This window comes from Choloepus didactylus, chromosome 8, assembly GCF_015220235.1.
Source record: "Choloepus didactylus isolate mChoDid1 chromosome 8, mChoDid1.pri, whole genome shotgun sequence".
Lineage (NCBI taxonomy): Eukaryota > Metazoa > Chordata > Mammalia > Pilosa > Megalonychidae > Choloepus > Choloepus didactylus.
The window spans coordinates 50148833-50172037 of NC_051314.1; the positions used below are offsets into that span (position 1 = coordinate 50148833).

Below are 23205 nucleotides of genomic sequence, written 5' to 3' on the forward strand. Positions count from 1 at the left end.
TCTAATTTTGAAGAAACTCATACTTAAATATAAAACCCATAGGTACTAATTAATTTACTCACTTGGTTCCTTTTAGACTGTATTGATTTTATCATTAATTATTAAATTTTATACTGTTTTATTTAATACCTTTTGTTATAGTCATATCTGCCCAAATTCTAATGGCTCCCTTTCTAACCTTATCACCCACAGATCTGTGGCCACTATTTTGTACATGACCTGGGACCCACAAACACAGCAGACTAGACCTGGATTGGGTGTCTAATCCAAGACAAGATAATCACAGTCCCTTCTTTGGGATTTTAGACGGAACCTGTCTTTCTCTGTAGCTGATAATGCACCATTTATACTTGGAAGCTGCATAATGTATTCTTTTACTCACCACATGGATTGCTTAGCTGAGAAAGTTGGTAATCAGAAAAAAAAAAAAAAAAGGCAGTTGAGCAGAGAGAAAGAGAAAGACAGAAAGAAATAATCCCTGGATTTCCAATGGCTTAAAACTATCTGATTCCAGTTCTTCCCAACAGTTTTTGCATTGGTCTCCACAAGATACTTGTATTAATATAATACATTTCATTTTATTGTGTAAACTATTAAAGATGGGTTTTTTTATTTGCAACTAAAGTTACCATTTCCTATCACCATTAAGGAAACAGAAAAGTTATGTTTGCCCCCATAGAATAACATGCAATAGTGCTGTCCCCCTGTAGCATTATTATATGAGTAGGGTGGGTTTAATTCTCTCAAATGATGCCAGGTTACATTTATTAGTAACAAAAAGCAGCAATAATATACAGATTTACTTCATGAATAACAATAAAGACAGTTCAAAAATGGGCCCTCTGTCCATCTTATTCTCCTGCTCTCTGTAGTGAAAGTGTCCATTAACTAAATCTCTAGAATGGGATTTAAAGGAAGCCTGTGGCACATCACCCATCACATTTAACTTCTGGAATTTTTGTGCTGTGATGTGTCACAGAAGCATCATCCTCCAGCACCACAGTCCTCATTTTGTTTTTGTGTTATGTATGCACACTTTGATCTCCACTAAAAATCCAAACCCCTTTAAAATCAGGTATCACTTTTTACTCACGTTTGAACACCTCTCATATCAACTCAGTACTTATAAAGAAGTAAATTTAAAAGGTATTTTGGGGAAAAATCTTACATTAAAGGGGTGGTGCAATAATTTCTAAAACCATTAATGTGAAGTGAAGTACAAAAAGAAGGTGTGAAAGAAAGACCTCAATAAATGTCAAGATTGTATGAAAGCAGCACTGTTATTTACCTGAAACTTTTCAAAGCCTCCTTGTGGTAGTTGCCAAGACAAATATATCGTATTCTCTTCTTGTCCAAAAATCAGCAAATCTGACGGTGGATCTGGATCTAGAGTATGAAAAAAGACAAGGGGATGATAATCTAAAAATAAGACATTTCTACCTACCATTGTATTATCTATAGTGAACTGATAACCTTAATGTTTACACTGTGGAAGAGTATTAGATTATGAGACAGGATACCTAGGTTTTCTAGTCATTTAAACATTATGTAACCTTGGGCAGGACAGTTAACCTATGGCTCAGTTTTCCTATCTCCACAATGGCAGGGAAAAGAGAATTTTCTGGAAACCTCCTTCAAACAATAAAATTGTATGAACTATGTGTCTTCACATTTATTTTTCTCACAGTAGAATTTAGTATGAAGTTATTAAAAATGGGATTTTTAACTCATAATTTTTTTGCACTGCAGAAAGTAAGGGATATATCTATTCCCCTTCCTTAAGTTCACAATCTCTCTTTACCTTTTAATTTTTATCTGAGAAGGTTCCAGATTCATAATGTGTATCTATTTCTAACTTACATTTCAAAATATTGTGTTGCTTTCCCCACTGGAAGAAATGAAATATTAACATTTTTTTGGAATAATTGCATCTCAAAAATTCTAATTTTGCATATGATGCTTGTCCCTATTTAATTAAGTTCATTAGAATTCAGTTTAGTGATAGATTTAAACCTGAGTCATGTCACACTATTTTATACTCTATTTTTCTAGGATGCATATTCCTTTCCAATTGGAATAAATTTCTTAATCCTCTATAAACCCATAGAGTGTTATACTCTATACTCCCATAGAATATTAATAAATGTACAAAACTAAAAGTTTTGTACATTTATTAATACTCCATCTACTTCCAAATAAATTTAAGATAGTTTGCACAAGGAAAAATTTCAAAAGACCAAAAACTATTAATATGAAGCAAAAGACAAGCATCAAATCATAAAATGAGGATGATTTAAAAAAAAAAAAAAATGTACCAGGAAAACCTTGCCTTAGAAAACCCAAAGGTGTTTATATAATAATAAGGCAAAAATTTGTTTATGAGAATTTTAGAGTTCAGGGTAAAAAGAAAGAATACTGCATTATTTTAATAAGAAAATTTTATCTGAACATGAGAACTCTGAAGAGAATTTGCCTTCTAGTCTTTCTTTGAAAGGCGCTAAGGGACAGTTTCCCACAGTTGCAGAGGATGTCTGTGTAGAGAGGAATTCAAGCTGATAATTTTATAATGCAGAGAACATCCATGTAGACTGTAATTCAAGAGTACAGTCCTATAGTGCAGTACTATAAAGCAACAGGGCATTAAGTGATATGGTCCAGAGGCAAAACTGTTCAGTGATTAGCCTTCACATAGCCAATGTTTGGTAAAATATGAGCATTCAACAATTAATGAACAAAGACTTGAAAGAGACGAGAAACTTAGTCAAATGAATATCTGGGCCAAGAGACTACAGCAGAGGGAAAAGTTCAAACAAAGAACTTAAAGCCAAAACATGTCAGGAGGAAAACAGAAAGGCAGCCAGTGTGGCTGGGACAGAGGGCACCTCTGGTACTGCACTCCTGGCAATTTTGTTTGTATTAGTTATGTGTGTTTTTGCTCATTTTGAGTATGACTTCCTGGTGGGTAAAGACACACCTAATTCATCTTGTGATTCGACACAGTGATTAGCATAAAGTGTCTAGTTGTTGCTGAAGTAACTGTAAATTAAGCAAAATTGAAAATATGCCTATCTTCCATTCTTTCTCCTTTCACATTATTTCTGTAATATAATTTAGTTCTTCAGAAAAAGTCTGCCAATATTGCCTTAGATTTTTCCCTTGGTCAGGTAGTGAGTATCACGAACAACAAAGCTTAAAGTTTAGGTGATAAAAACTTTTTAAATATGGTTAACAATTTAAAATATTGTTCCCACAGTGTATCACAAGCTTCCTTGTTTTGATAAGGAGACTTCACTGAGCATAATTTAGCTTTATTTTCTGCTTATAGGATCACGATATGCACCATATGTGCCCTGTGCTACAGATGGAAAGTGCAGTGATAAACATCACATACGTGGAAGGATGCATGTACACTCATCAACTAGAATTTTCAATTAATTTTCTTCCTGGGAATTTGTCATATTTGGGGTCATTTGACATTTCCTTTCTCAAGTGTGTAGCTGCATTGCTTCTAAACCAGTGTAAACAGCAGCTGTTTTTCCACAAAATTATTTTATCAATGTCTATAATAGCTTTCTCCACTGTGGTTTTGTGGCTCTCCAGAAGATATTTTTCATTATTGCTGCCAATTTCTTTTGGATGTCAAAAACTTTGAGGATATCCTCTATTAATATCTGCATCGTTAGGCTAATATAACTTGTTCGTCTCTCATCACTTCCCCCCTACACTTCTACACTGCCTCTGTTGAAGGAGTGTGAGAAGTATCACTCTACATATCCAGAACTTAATCAAGGTTTCAAGAAAGTTTTATCCAATATATTAAGAAAATGTTCACCACCACTAGGAAAAGCCTAATACTGGAGCAAAACTAATATCCAACACTTGCTTAATGCTTAATGTTTTAAAGATTCAAGATGCAACAGTATTAAAGTTGCCTTTAATGTTCTGTTAAGACTGAAAGCTTTGTCTGAGACCTACATGCTGTCTCCATTTTCTCTATAGAATATCCCCTGAACTAACAATAGATCATATTTTGTGTAATATTCTTACCTCTGCCTTTCTTGTATTTGGGAAGCTGATCAATAGCACTAAAATGCCTATAATCTTCTTGGTATTCTTTAAAATACTTTGTTTAATTTTCTTTGCTTTCATTAGAAGACTTAATTTGTTATACAGCAATGACAATTATGTAAAGCAATAAGTCACACAAATACTATATTATATGTGTACTTATAATGTAAAGTTACATAAAATGACATTATTATTCTGTATGTATGGTTATGCTGATAGTTGAGTGTTTCAGACAGATTCAAATCTTACAGATTGAAAAGCATCGACATGAAATGTGGCAAGTATAATTAACTCTAGGTTAGAAATGGGGATCTTGATTTCCAAACTCAATTTTGTCCAGAGTCACAGAACATGGAATGGTGGAGCCAGTCCTTCCAATACATAGTGGTCTTTCTAGTGAAGCACTTGATTACAAAGACAGAATTTGATATCAGAGAAATATGGCTTCAAATCTCTGTGTCACATCCCTTGGTCAATTCTCAAATTCTCTAAGTCTCAGTTTCCTCATTTTTTAAAAGCATGGGATAACAATATGATCTCATCATGATAAACAGAATATAGGGTACCATTAAGAATTAAGTGCAATAAAATGTAGAAAATGCTTAGCAGAATGCTGACAAAGAGCAAGCACATGATGTGACGATAACAATGATGATGACAATGATGGTGATGATGAGGATGACAATGATAATGACACAGCCTTACAACTAAGCAGCAACTAAGCTTTCACTGGTACAAAATACTGAGCTATCGTTTTATGAAATGAAATGGTTACTCATCTATTTCTGATGCTTCTAAGGGTGGTCTTTGCAGCAGCAAAGTGTCATGTCTGCTTTAGAGTTAGATCGACCTGGGTTGACGTTCCACCTTGAATAATGAGTTAGGAACACCTCTAAGCCTCAGCCTGCATTTCGGGTGGCCTGTTAAGCACACACTACCATGCTGGTGAACAGCAAGTGCTCACAAATGTTTTGCTTCTTTTCCAGATGTTGATTTGGCTGTCACTGCATTTCTCCAGTGCTTTCCCTTCCTCCACACTGCAACTTCAGGGTTTAAGTCTCCTCTCATAACTGATAAGCCATTAATATTTATGACACGATCATGGAGCTCAGCCCCACAAGTGAAAGCTCTTTGGAATAACTACATGTGTCCAAAAGAGGCAAATTTAACCCAAATAATAAAAATGAAAAGAGAGAGCTATATGTATTTTCATACTTCAAGGCTCTTCTTTTTTTCAAAAATATAAATATAGTCAAAGCGTTAGAGAGGTATTCAGTATTTCATGATAATAATACAATAATATCTTAGGGTTTTAGAATATCCCACCTCTTCACAAAGAACATCGCTTTGACTTTAGTAACATGATCTTGTTACCTAGGCAGGATTTATTATTCTCATTTTCTAAGTTAGAACCTAATTGTTTTGCCCAAGGTTATATAATTAGTAAATGATAGAGGCAGGAATATAAATCAGATAGTCTCAAGGTAAATGAGTGATCCTTCTTTTCAAACATGCTAAAGACAACTTTCATAATTATTCATTTATAATTAGACATGGGCTTTAAACACAACTATTTCCCTTCTTTTCACCCACAAGAAGTTAAATAAATATGAAATGAACTTACAAGTGCTAACCATGAGGACAGTAGGCTGGCTTCTCTTTAGTCCTTTAGTGGTCCAAACACTAATTAAAAAGTCAGTCCCTGGAGAAAGGCTATTAAACATGAATGTCCTACAACATTAAATAAAAGCTACATATTAAAACATTTAGCACAGAAACATTTGAAAATTTGCATCTTCTCACACTATGTGCAGAAGAATTTTACATAAGTTCTTTCATTAATTTTCTATCATGAAAACAATTTGCTATGTTTAAGCACAGTTAATTATAAATCATAGTTTCTTATATAGAGAAAGTTCATTGAAGTCAAAAAACTATGTATTACACATAGAAGCCTGAAGGTATTCTCAATTAATTCATTATTTATTTGCAGAAATAGTGTATTGTTGTACATCAGACTCAGCTAGACTGACCACACTGTAGTCTAAAAAGTTTAATTGCATTTTTTAAATTCACTAACAAAGCTTTCTAAAAAAAGTATATATAAAACGTGTAAACTTTGTGTTACATGTAACTTGACAAAAGTTCTTTTCAATATTTTTATACCTTTTAGAGGAAGGCAGAATTTCTTCTTTTGTTAAGCTTTCACTGGATATTGAAATAATGTATCCATCCAGAAGACTTCTAGCTGAAGGCCAGCTAACAGTAACTGTATTTGAATCTCTGCTATGGTTCACAAATTCAACTGCACTTGGGGCTGTATCATTTAAAACAGACACAGTAAAATAACATTTTCTACAGCCTAAAACACCCACTTTAAAACAGCCCTGAAACCACTCTACGAATTTATTTTGTTTCTGTGCAAACTTTGAGGGTAACTAAGACATTTCCTTTATTCTACCTAATGGATATGACAAGTTAAAAATCAAAAGACAGAAAAACATTTTCAACTTTGAAATCAAGCCAACTTGTGTCCCAGTAGCATTGTACTCAATGTTTCCCTTGTCATTAAAATGCAGAACGGAGATTGTATCTTGGTTTTGTAAAACTCCCAACCTCAGAAACATTTCATAATTTTTAGGACTCATCTATTTAAAGAGCAAATAGTGACAAGGCTAATCAGTACAAAAGTTAATTTCAATCTAAATCTGAAATGCCTAAATCTGAAAAAAAAAATACTGTATAATATATATTTTGTTTCTTCCTTAAAATTCTTCAATGTTGAGGAAAGGAAAAAAAAGCCAAGATATACTTTTCAATTTCATATTTTTGTTACTACAGTAAAAAAAATCTAAAATCACTATGTTCTGAAATAAATACATCAACGTTCATATAGCATAGGCATCAAGAATAACTATAATAGTTATTTCAATAGAAGAGCTGACAATTCTACTTCACCTAGATATGAAAACTTATACATTTTGCATACATCCTCCCCAGTCAACCTTATTTCATATAACTCCTCTGGAATACATCACCATCTACCATTAGGAGTACTTTATTAACATAGGAAAAATGGCACTTCATTGTCAGCTCAACTGCACAATGGAGAAATTAAATCACAAATGCAGATCTGGCCAGACCCCAGGCAATTAACAACTATCATTTGGCAATTCATACACAAAGGATGTCATGCTAACCCATATTAGGGAAACAGAAATAGATACAAGAGATGTTACCCATGAAGAAAAACTGGTAATAATGAACTGCTCACTAAATATTCCCTCAAAGACCCAAATATTTGAACATTGAAGAAATACCTAAAGTGCTCACACAGGCTGTACCTGTCTGTATTTCTTTTATGTTAGGGGTACTGTCTTTAAAACCTTCTTTTTCAGTCCGAATTGAAAAGGTGTACACTGTGGCAGGATCCAGGTTGGAGAATGTTGCCGTTTCTTGAGCTACCTTCTGAACCTATCAATCCAAAAGAATAAATTGCAAAATGTTCATTTAAAAAAAAACTCCACGATCGAACACAAGCAAAAAAGCTTGGGTTATTTACTTTCACTACTATCTAGTATAAGAATGCAGTAATACTGACGTCAGCATGAAATATTCAAGTTTAATTCCTCCCAAAGCCCCTTATAACGTACCATGAAAGCAACAACACAGTTCATGCATGTAATTTCATAATCCTGAAAATTTCCATCAGCTCGATCCCAGAGAATTTCTATGGAAGTGTCTGTAACTTTGCCCTCATGGATATTTGATGGTGCTTCCAGACCTACCCAAACACACAAAATGCTTACATTTTTATGGGATGTTTTATAAATGCTTTTTATTTTTAACATATCCCTTTAAAGGAAACAAAAAGAATAATGTGAAAAAGACCAATTAAAGTTTATTAATTAATGAATCTCTCTACCCTAATTAAAAAGTTGTTTACACATACAGAGTTTATAAAATATGATAATCAGTTGCAATACTGAGAGCCATTGTAAATACTATTACACACAGCTAATTTTGATGTTGAAGCAAAGACAACATAGAAAAAATTCACAGGCGCAAATTCACAATATTCAAAGGAACAAAAAAAGAATCAAGTTTTCTGAAACTTTTAGCATAAGCTAAAAAGACAATAGAGAAACATGAAGTTTAGACAAAGAAGTCAAAGAATCTCATTTGTGTCAATTATTCACTGAAGCTAAAAACAAATATTATCTGCTAGGTTTTAATGTTTATTTTTTCCTGTTTCAAGATTCCATATTACACAAAGGAAAAATTCTTTCAAAAAAATTAAAAAACTGTCAGCTTTAGACTATCATCCTATTTATTGATTTATATAGCTGATTGCTATTGCAATATCGATATATTTAGATGATCAAGTATCATTTGTTTTTAGAAGATGCTACTGTCAAAAGAATGCTGACACATTTTACAATATGAAGGAGAGAGGGATAGGATACAGATACAAAAAGTACATAAACTACAAGCAAAAATACAATGTAAACATATAATGAGTTAATTAAAAACATGTTAAAATGCTGTTGGAATAATGTGATTTGTAATATCAGTCTGGGGTTATTATATGGAAAAGTTGAGTTTAAACAGAAATAGAAGACACAGTTTTTTGAGAAGACATGGTGACATAATGACAAACATGAAGGTCTATACAAGAGAGAACAAATCATGAAGTAACCAGACGTGATAGAAAGAATTATAATGTTTTTAGGATTCCATGTGATTTCTGTGTAACACATTAGTCTTTCTCATTAATTTCTACAGGTACTGGATGGTAAACCAAATGTTCAAGATCAATATTTGTAGCATCTTCAAATGACTAAGAAGATAGATCAAAATTCATATAAATCTCAAAACATAATACATATGTTATAACAAATATTAAGTATTCAAAGAGCTAAGGAAAATATGCACTAGTCCTTTCCAGACAAACAGAAGCATTTAGGAGAGCAAAGAGATGTTTAGATCTTGTGCTTTGAGAGACACTGCAAGGTCCCTGGACTCAAGAAATATAACCTCATTCTCACGATCTGCCTAAAATTAGTTACATTCTTCACTCTTGGATTAAGGCATTGAGAGTTCTGGTTAAAATTCTAGTATCACTATTTTTCTTGTTGTTAATGGACAGGAAATAATTCTTGAGTTCTCAATTTCAGATAGGATTAGCTCTACCTGTATATTTGGGCAATAAAAGATCAGGTTCAATAGTGTGGTATCTGCAATTATTTTAAAACAATTCTTGCAAACTATTGTATGAAAGTGATTGCAGACTACTAATTTGAAATGGAACACAAAGTCAAAACCAATAAATGGCTTATACAAATCTAGAAATACTTACACAAATCTTGAAATACTTACATGTTTTTACTGCAGGCACATGATACATATTACTTAATCTAGCCCCACTGACGGTGGAAACAAAGAAATTATATTCTGTGCCTGGGATTAAATTGCCAACAGTTATTTTACTGTCATGTTTCAAAGGCATAGTTACATTTGGCCCTCCTTCAGTTATAATATGTATGCCATCAAACACTCCAATATCAGGCATTTGAACAAATAAGATTACAGAGGTACCATGACTTTCATAGGGGATAACAATCTGAACTGGTTTGGGTTCTGAAAGATAAAAAGTGAGATTTATACAGTTATATATACATATATATTTAAATTTTCAAACATATTTCTCTGTATTTATTCTAGCATATTCTATAGTTTGTATATTAATGTCTATGCTTACAATGTCAGCCTTAGACAGAGAAATAGGGGGATATCCTGAAAGACTGTATAAACATATACATTTGAAGTACATAATTAACTTTCATTTTTTGGTTTTCAATAGCAGTCTTGGGAAACAGTAGAATCGAAGACAGATTTTTCAACTTTTTATGTTTTTAAAAATCTACTTAATAACCAAATATTTATTGAAAACCTATACATGAAGACAAGTGCTCAAATCAAATCAATAAGGCCAGGATCCTGTTTTTAAGAGCCCCCAATCTCAGAAAAAAGATGCATAGGTCACTAACTAGAATCCCAAATGGTCAGCGTTGAGCTATTAAATGAACAAAAAGCTGTTTAAAACAGAAAAGGAAATCAACAATTCTATTAGAGATAATTAGGCAAGACTTTCCAGAGTTGCTGATATTTTACATGAGTCTTGAAAGACAGTACAAGGGTACCAGAAAGAGTTTGCGTGAGTGGGTAGAGGTAGTGATGAAAGAAATCCAGGCAAAGAGAAAAGCATGAATCAGGCATGGAATCCCAAAAAGGCACAGTCATGTGCTCAGGGAACACCAAGTTCTTTCAGCCTTTTACTAGCTAGTACTCGTTGGCAAGTTACTTAGTCACTCTGTGCCTTGGTTTCCTCATCCCTCAAGTGGGAAATAGACTAGTATCTACTTCGTGGTGTCACTGTAGTGGTTAAATGAAAGATTGTATTTATACATGAAGTGCTTACAGCAATTCCAGGCACATGGCAGGGCCTGGGGTGGTTAAAGCATGAGCCCATGTGGGGAATGGAGATGGGACAGAAGGGCCCCTCTGAGGCTAGATGCTCTTTGGGATGAGCTTTGCATGCCATGCTGTGGAGCTCAGACTGTATCCTGCAGACTACAAGGATTTCAAACAGGTGCATCATTTCATTTTTAGAAATACAGTTCTGTCAACAGTTTGTAAAAAGGATCCATTTACATTTTACTCTACCTAACCTCTATTAAAATCTTTACTGTGCCTCAATCCTCTATTATGCTATTTAGGGCAGATTTGAAATTCCAGACTATTTTAGATAATTTCTAATCTCATTATTTATTCCTCAGGTCAATTTTAATATTAGTTCTACTTATGGATTATTGGAATATCACCCAGTAAATTCTTAAATCAGTCTTTCTTTCAAGCAGGTATCTTCTAAAATATACATTCAGAAGAAGCATTTATTCAATTAAAAAATTAATGAAAGCTATTCCTGCATTCTGGAGACTTCTGATGGGTCTCCACCTCTGTGACTGTCTGTGATCCTTACTCATTTTTCTGTGACAGCTTTTTCAAAAGAAGCAGCAGCACTGGGGGTTGTAGGAGGTTTTTGCAATAGAAGACTAACTGAACTAGGCAGAATTCAAAGGCTTTTATTCAGAAGCCTCAGGGGTGTCCACTCTATCCTATAATACCTCTTTTATACAGAGAGGAAGAAAAGGAAAGCCAAACAACAGCTCTCTTTCCTTCAAGTAAACCTGAGTACAAAGAAAGACGTGTTACCCACATAGACAGTTGAAATGGCTTTGCTTCCTGCTATGCCCAGCCACATCTGCTCAATGCCACCTATCCACACTTTCTGAGAAATAAAAATAACAACACTCTCACAGTGCTTTCTCCATGTCAAACACTAAGTCCTTTACATACATTAACTTCATGAAGTAGATAGGGTTATTATCATTCCCATTTTAAAGAGAAAGAAACTATGGCCCAAAGATGTTGAGTGACTTTCCAAATGACATAAACTGATGTATTACACAGGAGGAATCCTAATCTGGCTCCAAGGTCTGTGCTCATAAGGGCTGCTTTCTCCCAAAGTGCACATTTTATAGTTTAGGGACAGTCATTAATGGAGAACTAGTTCCACTAGTTATTTTGAGGACAAATTAAAAAGAGACATAAAGAGATAAGTTTCAAAGGAGAAGGGAAATAAATGTATTTGTATATTATATTTTGTTCTATATGCCTATAAAAGCTCTTTATAAGGGCAAATGCCTAACTATGCTTGACTGACTCAAAATGTATGGAAAAGAAATAGGACACATAAATAATAAGTATTGGTGAGGAAAGTAATGAATGAATGGAAAAGAGCTGACTTTTGCCTACGCACCTTCGGAAAGGTTAATATTTGCTTTAGCATCTTGAGACAAGTGAACATGATGACTGATAAATAATCTGGTGATGATAAAAAGTGATCATCAAGTCTAAGAACCAAAGAGAAAGACCAATGAGATTATAAGAAATGGTGGAGTGCCTAAAGGAACTAGATGTAATTCACCAAAGGAGAGAAAATATAGGCGCCAGGAACACCAACTGGATATCTCCAAACATTTGATGGCCTCTCTTGTGAATCATGGAATAGACTTGCTCTACAATGTTCTGGTGAGCAGACTGTGGTCCATGATGGGAGGAAATTAAGAAGATTTATTACAATCCCAATGATCAGAGATATTATGCTTGGAATTCTGTAGCAGATGAGAGCATTGGCAAGAAGATCTCTGTCCTTATGTTAAACCCAAATTCTATTATTTTGCTTGGGATCTGTATATGTTAATCCATTTTAGCATCCTTGTTAGATAACAGTTTTACAAACAAGTAATTGAATTAAACAGAGCCAAGAGCTATGCTTATGCCTGGAGATACAGAGCTGAATAAGATTTCAGAAAAAGCTCACTATCTTGAAAGTGAGGCAAAAAAGTTTTTATTTTAGACGACAGGTGGACTGAAATACACTGAGTACCCTAAAGTCAATGAATTATAGGACCTCAGAGCTGGAGGTCAACTTAGAAATAATTTATTCAATGATCTTAACTTTTTAGAAAGAAAAATTAAGCCCAGGACAATATGGAGATATTCTCTCACCTCACACTGCTATAATTTCCCAACAAATATTTATTGGATTGTTTTATTGGCAATCCAAAAACATGGTAGCATCTCTTTCTTAGTTGTTTTCAAGTTGTTTTCTCTTTAATAACCTCCTCCAATTATAATTATCTTTAGGTAGATTTTCTTAAAAGTTTAATTATGAAGTGCCATACACAAATTCAGTTTTAACTTTTGGATAGCAAAAATGCGAAGATTATGGTTGAGTATTCACAGAGTTTGTACATAATTTTTTGGATCAATTCTTTTATTTTTCAGTCAGGCTGCCCTTGTCTTTAGCCAGAATGCCTGTGAGGTCCAGTGATCTCTCCTTCCTCAGTATTATCACCATCCATGAAAATCCTAGCTTTCTCCCTTCCTTTATCTATCACAACTAATGCAGCATCAATGCACTGGACCTCTTGTATCCACAATTTAATAAGTATATACCACTTTCCATCTGCAACATTTACATCCTTGTTCACCATAATCTTTTGCCTGGATTTCTACAATACCCACACCAAGTTCTCCTGATTCTACACTTGCCCGGTTACAATTCATTCTTTTCACAGAGCCAAAGGGAAAATTTTTTAATGTAGGTCAGATTGCCACTCTCCCTCAAGAAGAAAAAAAAAAATCCCTCAATGGCTTTGCATTGTCCTCAGAACAAGCTAATAGAGTCTGCAGAGTACCTCTATGTTGCATAATTCTTCAATAAAATTTTCTACTGCCCCTTTCCCACCTCGTTACACACACCATACAATGTATTCGGATACACCAAATTTTTTTCCTGTCCCACAGACTTTAAGTTTGCTCTATGTGTCTGGAGTACTCTGCCTCTCTCTCCCACACTGGTCCCTTTTTATGGTTTAGGCCTCCATTCAAACACAATTGCCTTCTGCAACCCACAGTCCCTCTTCAATTACTCTCTGTCACATAATTTTGCTTTTACTCTTAGTATTTATCACAATCTATAACTATCTATAAATATTAATACATTTATTTTATTTATTCTTTCCTAATAGTTGCCCAATTCACTTGCAGAAAGAATTAATTTTACTTAGAAAGAACATAGAAACTTCTATGTTGGTTTGGTCCTAAACCTTTTATTTTGTCAATATTTCCTTCCAATGTGCATGGTCCAAGTTAAGGGCAGGTCTTTATCGGTATAATAGTAATTATAAACACTTATATAACTATGTGTTGGGCCCTGTTCTAAGTCCGTACATTTATTAAATCAGCTATAGTCAGAAAAACCCCTTGAAACATATGCTATTATTTTACACATTATACAAATGCAGAGGCTAAGGCATAAACAAGCTGAGTACATTGCCCAGACTTACTCAAATAGTGGAATTCAGGTTCAGAGCTAAGCACAGTGAGTCTGCTGTCAAGTTCATAATCATAAAACAATGATGTACTTGGCAAGCATGAATTTTCAGGAGAAAAGAGATGCAAATTGCTCCAGGTCCTGAGGCTACCACTAGATAAAGAACACCAAAAATCTACATGAAAAGGTACAACTGCTACTAACCCTGCTGCTACTCCCAAGCCAGCAAGCATCTGAAAGAAAAATATTTTATTCTTACTTAGAGTTTGTTGAATAGCTACCAGCTCACTCAAGTTCCCATTGATCGCTGTTGCCACTCCAATGTCATATGTCATTCCAGGGATTAAGTTATCAATCTTTAATCTATTAGCATCCTTTATAAAAAACTCCATGATCTCACTTGTATCTGATATGGATTTGGTTTGAATGTAAACATCATGTCCATCTTGTGAGGGTTCCCACTGAAGAATTATACTGTCCTCACCCACATCTTCTGGTATAATATAAACTTTCTGAGGTGGATTAATACCTTAAAGAAGAAGATAAATAAATACACATATCTTGTTAACATTACTCATGCTATTGAGTAAAAATATCTCAATTCAATATTAATTAAATATTTAAAGTAAATTTAACAAGTCCTTATACCACCATTTCTTGAAAGAGGATCAATTTTGGAGAAAAATGTGCCCCATTATTACTATGCAAGATGTATTTACATGGCTAAACATAAACATTACAGACTTTCCCGTGAGGGCTCTATACTCTGCTTTTCCTATCCTGCCCAACAGATAGTGCTTGTCAGCCTGAAGTTCCCCACTGGTGTAAAGAGGTGCTGTGCCTTTAATTCTTAGTAGGCCCTGCCCCTGCCACAGAGGGAGGGTGAGTCTGAAGCCAAGTTTAAGCTGTTTCTGTTTTGTTTTTTTTGTTACCCCAGGGCCTGGCGTCTGAACTCTCCCAGGGAGGGCAACCACTTGAGCTGCTCCCCCCCTCCTTTCCTTTGGGAAGATAAGCCCTTTAGGGAATTATCTCCTTCAGTTGACTTCTTCCTTTGTCTCTCTATCTTAATTTTCCACCCTTGCCTGGGTCAACATTAACAACTGAAAATGCCCAAGGCTTTCTCTAATGAGCTACTTAGAATGAGAGGAGAAAAAGAAAAAAAGAAAGAAATCACCTTTTCAGAGCCAGTCCCCAGCCTCCCAGTTTCACCAGTCAACTGAAGCTGGTACCCAGTTCTATGTGCCCCTTTCCTTGGGAGGCAGCCTTTCCCAGTATTCCGAGCTTAGCTGACTCCAAAAGCCTCTGTTCTTATTTACTTTTTTCCATCAGTCCCCTCTCCTCTCCTGGGAGAGACCTCAGCATTACTTTCCTGCTTGCTCCAGGTTTATCTGTGCTTATACCTTGTATTCAGTAATCCAAATTTGTTAATTAAAACTGCAGTTGGAACTTGGTTGAGTTACCTGCACTTGCTCCTAGTAGAGACTGCTTATTTTTTCCACAGGGAAGTCTTCCAACTCAGCCTGACATGCCATTGGGGGAGGGGTGCCAGCTCCTCTGTTGGGGAGCTTTACTTACAGTTCTATGCTGCGATCTCAGCCATTCCATCCATTCCTGATTGGTGTACATTGCATGTCCAGTCACAGATGTCCACCAAACAGTTGTTCCAGACTATTTACTAGTTGTCCTGGCTATTTACTAGTTACTCTAGAGGACTAACTAAATTCCACACCTCCATTTGCCACCAACTTGCCCCACCTCTAAGTCAGCTTTTCTAAGTTTAAGTCCAAACTTATGACCAGCCACATTCTTTAGCTTACAGCAGCAACTGCAAAACTGCAGCCCAGATTCCAGAGCAGCTGGCTAGGGCCAGGGTGGGCAGAGGAAATCTTGTCCTCCAAAGGTTGAGACTGAAAGTTGAGGTCAGTCAGGGGGATCCCTGAGGGACCAGAACTGCTGCTTACCTCAGTTTTGGCTGTCTGGGACACCTTTTTAGTTTATTTCCATTCTTCTGTGTATGAATATTTCCCAGTCTGGTGGATCCCTGGAGGCCCAGCATGAATATTACCTTGGTTTTGACCCTCTGGGCAGCAGCAACATTTTGCCCTACACCAGCATCAACTGAAACATCAAGAGCCAGGGACACTTTTTTGTTGGTGGTTTTCTTTCTTTGATGGGTGGTTGTTTCCTAGTCTGGTGGATCCTGTGGCACCATGGATGGTAGCTAGGTTTCAGGCCTCTGAGTGGTAGCAGCTTCTGACTTCACCCCAGCATCGACTGGGACATAAGGAGGCAGTGCACTTTTTTTGGAGAGTTACGTTTCTTTCTTTGTCTTACTTGTGTTGTTTGGTCTGACAGATCCCTTACAGACAAGCACAGATTCTGTTCTCAGTTTTGGCCTTGATAGCAGCAGCTTACAGCTTGCCAGTGGCATCTACTGAGAGACTGAGAGAGGCAGTACCCATTTTTTAAGGGTGTTTTGCCTGTTTGTTAGTATTTCTTATTATTTTTCTTTTTCTCTCTCTTTCTTTCCTTCTTTTTCTTTTCTTTTATCTCTTGTTCTTGGTCTGACAGACCAAGAAGTGGGAGAACTAGATTTCCAGATTAACAACATAATACTCAGAATGTCCAGTTCCCAACAAAAAATTCCAAAACATATAAGAAAATAGGTAAGTATGGCCCAGTAACAGGAAAGAAAGAATTTAAAGGAAACTATTCCAGAGGGAGCTCAGTCTCTAGAATTACTAATTAAAGATCTTAGGTCAACTCCTTCAAGTTAGATCAATGAACTAAAGGAAAACACGGACAGGGAACTAAAGTAAATCAGGAAAACAATATATGAATAAAAGGAGAAAAATAATGAGATGGGAAATATAAAGAAGAACCAAATGGAAATCCTGGAGCTCAAATTTGTAATAACTGAAATTAAAAATACAATAGAGAGGGAAAGGCAAGATGGTGGACTGGTGAGGTGTGGAATTTAGTTACTCCTCTAGGTCAGCTGGTAAATAGCTAGGAACTGTTTGGAACAACTGTTTGGGGGACTTCTGTAACCAGATGCACATCATACACCAGTCTGGAACAGTTGGAATAGCTGAGATCACAGTGAAGAACTGTAAATTACCCAAGACAGGGGGCTGGCACTTCTTCCCTACAGACATGGCAGACTGTCTTGGAACTCGTTACCCAAGGGAAAAAGAAGCAGTCTTTGCTGGGAACGAGGAGGAGGAGGGTTCAATCAGGCTCCAACTGCAGAATTAATTAACAAATTCAGACTGTTGAATAAAAGCTCCAAGCACAGATAAATCAAGAGCAAGCACAAAAGGAATGGGAGGTTTCTGCCCGGCAGAGAGGAGGTGGGGCTAACAATAGACTTTTGGAGTTGGAGGAGTGGAGGAGCTCAGAACACTAGAAAAGGGCTGGGCCCTAAGAAAAAAGGGCACATAGAAATGGGTACCAACTCCAGCTCTCAACTGGCAAACACAGGGAGCTGGGGTTCAGCTCTAAAAAGTCTGTTGTTGTTGTTTTTTTTAATTCTCTCTCCAATTCTTTCTTTCTTTATTTTTTTAACTTTCAATAGTGCATTAGAGCTGCCAGAACTCTCACGTTTCAGCACTGCTCCTGGTAAGGGTGGAATTAAAGTTGTCTGAAAGTAGCTAGTCAGGTGAAGGAGACAATTCCCTAATGGGGGTATCTTTAAATAGCCTCTACTGGGAGCAAGGGAAACTAGCTGGGCAAAGCTAAAACTGTGGCTTTAATCCTGGCAAAGAGGAGATGGGTGGACAGAAATAAAAAATAAAAAATAACAAAGACGGGGGCTTTTGGAGTCAGCTGAGCTGAGTGCTAGAAAGGCTTTGCCCCAAGTAGGCGGGTGCACAGAGCTGGGTACCAGCTTTGGCTCTTGACTGGCACAGCTTGGGGGCTGGGGAAAGGCTCTGAAAAGGGATTCCTTTTCTTTTTTTAAACTATTCTAAGTAGCTCAGTACAGAATGCCTCAGATATTTTCAATTGGCAGCTGGAACCAGGCAAGAGTGGAGCTAAGGTAGGTCTGAGAGACAATGCAATGAGTCCACCAGGGGAGATAATTCCCTAAAGGGTATAACTTCTCCAAGAAAAGGGGAGCAGGGCCCAGCTAATTGGCAGCCCTTCTTCAGAGAACTCAGACCCCAGGGGCTGGAAAACAGAAACAGCTTGAGTCAGCCACATTCCTGGCAGGAACTGGGGCTGCTGAGAATTAGAAGCACCAGTGGCTCCTCTTTACACTGGTGGGGAGCTGCAGGCTGACAAGCATCACCTGCTGGACAGGACATGAAAAGCAGAGTTTAGAGGTTCACAGGAGGGTCTGACAACAATCAGGGTCTCATTGTCAGGGAAACTTGAAACAGAATACAACCTCCTCCTGAGACTGGGCCTATCTGGACTGGGAAAATCTGACTGGGGTCAATCATATCTGGGGAGACCACTTTACAAAAAGGTTACTTAGAGGCAGGGGAAGAACCAGAAAAACAAGTGCTGAAAATTTCTGATCAACTAAACATAAGCTGTGTTAGAGGTCTTCAATAAGTTGAACTGCACACCAAAGAACAGATAGAGAACAAAGACAACCAACAAGAAAAACATAGGTAAAAGAGTGAAAACAAGCTCCAGAATAAACTAATCAAGAAAATCAGATGCCGAGACAGCTAAAAAAATCATGTCATACTAGGAAACAAGAAATATGGAGCAGCCAAAGGAACAAACTGACACTCCAACTGAGATACAGGAATTGAAAAAAACTATTTAAAGATGGTCAAACAAATCTAAATCAAATCAATGAGCTGAAGGAAAACGTGGCAAAAGAGATGAAGTATATAAAGAGGACACTGGATGAACATAAAGAAGAACTCATAAACTTGAAAAAACAAATGGCAGAACAGATGGAAATGAAGGGCACTATAGAAGAGATGAAAAATACAATGGAGACTTACAACACTGGATTTGAAGAAGCAGAAGAAAGGATCAGTGAACAGGAAGGCAGGACATCTGAAATCACACACACAAAAGAACAGATAGGGAAAAGGATGGAAAAATGAGCAGGGAACTGAATGACAACATGAAGCACATGAATATACATGTTTTGGATATCCCAGAAGGAGGAGAGAATGGAAAAGGGGCAGAAAGAATAATAGAAGAAATAATCACTGAAAATTTCCCAACTTTTATGAAAGACATAAAATAATAGATTCAGGAAGCACAGCATACCCCAAACAGAATACATCTGAATAGACCTACTCCATGACACTTACTGATCAGATTGGCCAATGTCAAAAATGAAGAGAGAATTCTGAAAGAAGCAAGAGAAAAGTGATCCATCACATACAAGGGAAGCTCAGTAAGCTATGTGTTTGTTCTCTTGCACAAATCATGGAGGCAAGAAGGCAGTGGTATGATATATTTAAGATACTGAAAGATAAAAACTGCCAACTAAGAATTCTATATCCAGCAAAACTGTCCTTCAAAAATGAGGGAGAGATTAAAATCTTTTCAGACAAACAGACCCTGAGAGAGTTTGTGAATAAGAGACCAGCACTACAAGAAATACTAAAAGGAGTTCTACAGGCTTATAGGAAAAGACAGGAGAGAGAGATTTGGAGAAGAGTGTAGAAATGAAGACTATCAGGAAGGGTAAAAGGAGAGAGAGGAAAAAAATAAGATAAACCATACAAAACCCAAAAGAGAAAATGGTAGAAGAAAGTACTGCACTTACAGTAATAACACTAATTGATAGTGGATTAAACTCCCCAATACAAAGATATAGAATGGGAGAATGGATTAAAAAACAGGATCCATCTATACGCTGTCTACAAGAGACTCACTTTACATATAAGGACAAAAAATAGGTTGAAAGTGAAAGGTTTAAAAAGATATTTCACACAAACAGCAACCAAGAAAAGAGTAGGGGGTAGCTATATTAATATCAGACAAATTAGGCTTCAAATGTAAAACAACTAAAAGAGACAAAGAAGGACACAATATATTAATAAAATCAAGAAGACACAACAATCATAAATATTTATACACCAAGCCAGAGTGCCCCAAAATATAGAGACAAACACTGGCAACAGTGAAGGGAGAAGTAGATACCTCTACAATAATAGTTGGAGCCTTCAATACAACACTCTCATCAATGGACAGAACATCTAGACAGAGGATTAATAAGGAAATAGAGATGTTGAATTGTACAATAAATAAATTAGACTTGACAAACATTTATAGAACACTACACCCCACAACAACAGGATATACATTTTTCTCAAGTGCTCATGGATCATTCTCTAGGATAGACCACATGTTGTTCACAAGTCTCAACAAATTTAAAACTATTGATATAATACAAAACACTTTCTCAGATCATAATGGAATGAAGTTTTGGAAATCAGTAACAGGCAGAACGCAAGCAAATTCACAAATAGAAAGAAGCTGAACAATACACTTGTAAGCAACCAGTGAGTAAAGAAAGAAATTACAAAAGCAACTAGTAAATATCTGGAGGCACAAGAAAATGAAAACAACATATCAAAACTTACAGGAAGCAGCAAAGGAGGTGCTGGGAGGGAAATTTATTGCCCTAAACATCTATATAAAAAGAGAAGAAGGAGCAAAAATCAAGTAATCAACTGCTCACCTGGAAGAACTAGAGAAAGAACAGCAAACTAACCCCAAATCAAACAGAAGGAAAGAAATAACAATTAGAGCAGAAATGAAATTAAGAACATGAAAATAGAGAGAATCAACAAAACCAGAAGTTGGATCTTTGAGAAAATAAATAAAATTGATGGACCCTTAACTAGGCTGATGAGAGAGAGATAGAAAGAGCAAGAGCAGATGCAAATAAATAAAATTAGAAATCGCAAAGGGGACATAACTACTGACCCCACAGAAACAAAGGAGCTAATGAGAAACTATATACTAATAAACAAGACAATTTAGATGAAATGGACAACTTCCTAGAGAAGCATGAACAACCAATATTGACTCAAGAAGAAACAGATGACCTCAACAAACCAAGAGACTGAGTCAGTGATCAAAAAGCTCCCAAAAAAGAAAAGTCCAGGACCAGATGGCTTCACATGTGAATTCTACCAAGCATTCAAGAAAGAATTAGTACCAATCCTGTTCAAACTCTTCAAAAAAAAAAACTGAAGAGGAGAGAAAGCTACCTAACTGATTCTATGAAGCCAACATCACCCTAATACCAAAGTCAGACAAAGATACCACAAAAAAAAAAGAAAACTATAAACCAATCACTTTAAATAGATAAAAAAATCCTCAACAAAATACTCACAAATTGAATCAAGCAGCATATTAAAAGAATTATACAACATGACCAAGTGGGATTTATTCCAGGTATGCAAGGCTGGTTCAACACAAGAAAATCAATTAATGTTACACACCATGTGAATAAATCAAAGCGGAAAAACCACGTGATCATCTCGATTGATGCCAGAAAAGGCATTTGACAAAATTCAACATCTTTTATTTATGAAAACAATCAAAAGGAAAGGAATAAAAAGGACCATTCCCAATATGATAACGGCAATATGTGAAAAATCCACAGCTAACATCATATTCAATGGGGAAAGACTGAAAGCTTTCCCTCTAAGATCAGGAACAAGACAAAGATGCCCACTGTCACTGCTGTTATTCAACATGTGCTGGAAGTTCTAGCTGGAGAAATTAGGCAAGAAAAAGAAATAAAGGCATCCAAATTAGAAAGGAAGAATTAACACTTTCACTGCTTGCAGATGACATGATCCTATATGTAGAAACTGGAAAAATCTACAGTAAGTCTATTAGAGCTAATAAATGAATACAGCAATGTGGCAGGGTACAAGACCAACATGTAAAAATCAGTAGTGTTCCTATACACCAGTAATGAGCAACATGAGGAGGAGATCAAGAAAAAAACTCCATTTACAATAGCAAACAAAAGAATCAAGTATTTAGGAATAAACTTAACAAAGGCCACAAAAGAGTATACACGGAAAACTAGAAGAAATCGCTAAAAGCAATCAAACAGGACCTTAAAATATGGAAGAACATACTGTGTTCATGGATTGGAAGACTAAATATAATTAAGATGTCAGTTCTACTTAAACTTATTTATAGATTCAATGCAACACCAATTAAAATCCCAAGAACATACTTTGCAGAAATAGAAAAGCCAATAACCAAATTTATTTGGAAGGACTAGGTGCCCCAAAGAGCCAAAAATACTGTGAGAAAGAGGGATGAAGTAGGAAGTCTCATACTACCTGACTTTAAAGCATATTACAAAGCTACAGTGGTCAAAACAGCATGGTACTAGCAAAAAGATAGATACGCCAAACAATGGAATCAAAGTGAGTGTTCAGAAATAGACCCTCTCTTCTAGACAACTGATCTTTCATAAGGCAATCAAGCCAATGCAACTGGGACAGAGCAGCCTCTTCAACAAATGGTGTTTGGAGAACTGGATATCCATATCCAAAGGAATGAAAGAGGACTCCTATCTCACACCTTATACAAAAATTAACTCAAAATGGATCAAAGTCCTAAACATTAGAGCTAAGACCATAAGACTTTTAGAAGAAAATGTACGGAAATATCTTAATGATCTTGTGATAGAAGGTGGTTTCCTAGACCTTATATCCAAAGTGCAAGCAATGAAAGAAGAAATAGATAAATTGGATCTCCTCAAAATTAAACACTTTTGTACATCAAAGTAAAAAGGCAGTGTACATAATGGGAGATAATATTCGGGAACCATATATCAGATAAGGGGTCATATCCAGAATATATAAAGAGATCCTACAACTCAACAACAAAAAGACAAACAACTGAATTTGAAAATGGGCAAAAGACTCAGACAGACAATTTTCTGAAGAGAAAATACAAATGGCTCAAAAACATATGAAAAGATGCTCAATTCATTGGCTATTAGGGAAATGCAAATCAAAACCACAATGAGATATCATTTCACACCTACTAGAAAGGCCATTAAAAAAAAAAAAAACAGAAAATTACAAGTGGTGGAGAGGATGTGGGGAAAGAAGCACAATTATTCACTGTTTTGGGGAATGTAGAATGTTGCAGCTACTCTGGAAAGCAATGTGGCAGTTCCTCAGGAAGCTAAATATAGAATTGCCATATGATCC

General features: G+C 36.0%; 1 protein-coding gene across 1 annotated transcript in view; it reads right to left on the bottom strand.

Moving 5' to 3' along the window:
- Positions 1-9575: 9575 nt before the first annotated feature.
- The window catches only part of LOC119541764, a 38370-nt gene continuing 24740 nt past the window's right edge, over positions 9576-23205 (bottom strand). The window contains exons 10-12 of the mRNA XM_037845992.1: positions 14292-14561; positions 14046-14185; positions 9576-9708 (exon numbers count right to left, since the gene is read on the bottom strand). Coding sequence (XP_037701920.1) covers positions 14046-14185; positions 14292-14561 — 410 coding nt within the window. The 3' untranslated portion in view covers positions 9576-9708. The remainder of the gene's footprint in view (positions 9709-14045; positions 14186-14291; positions 14562-23205) is intronic.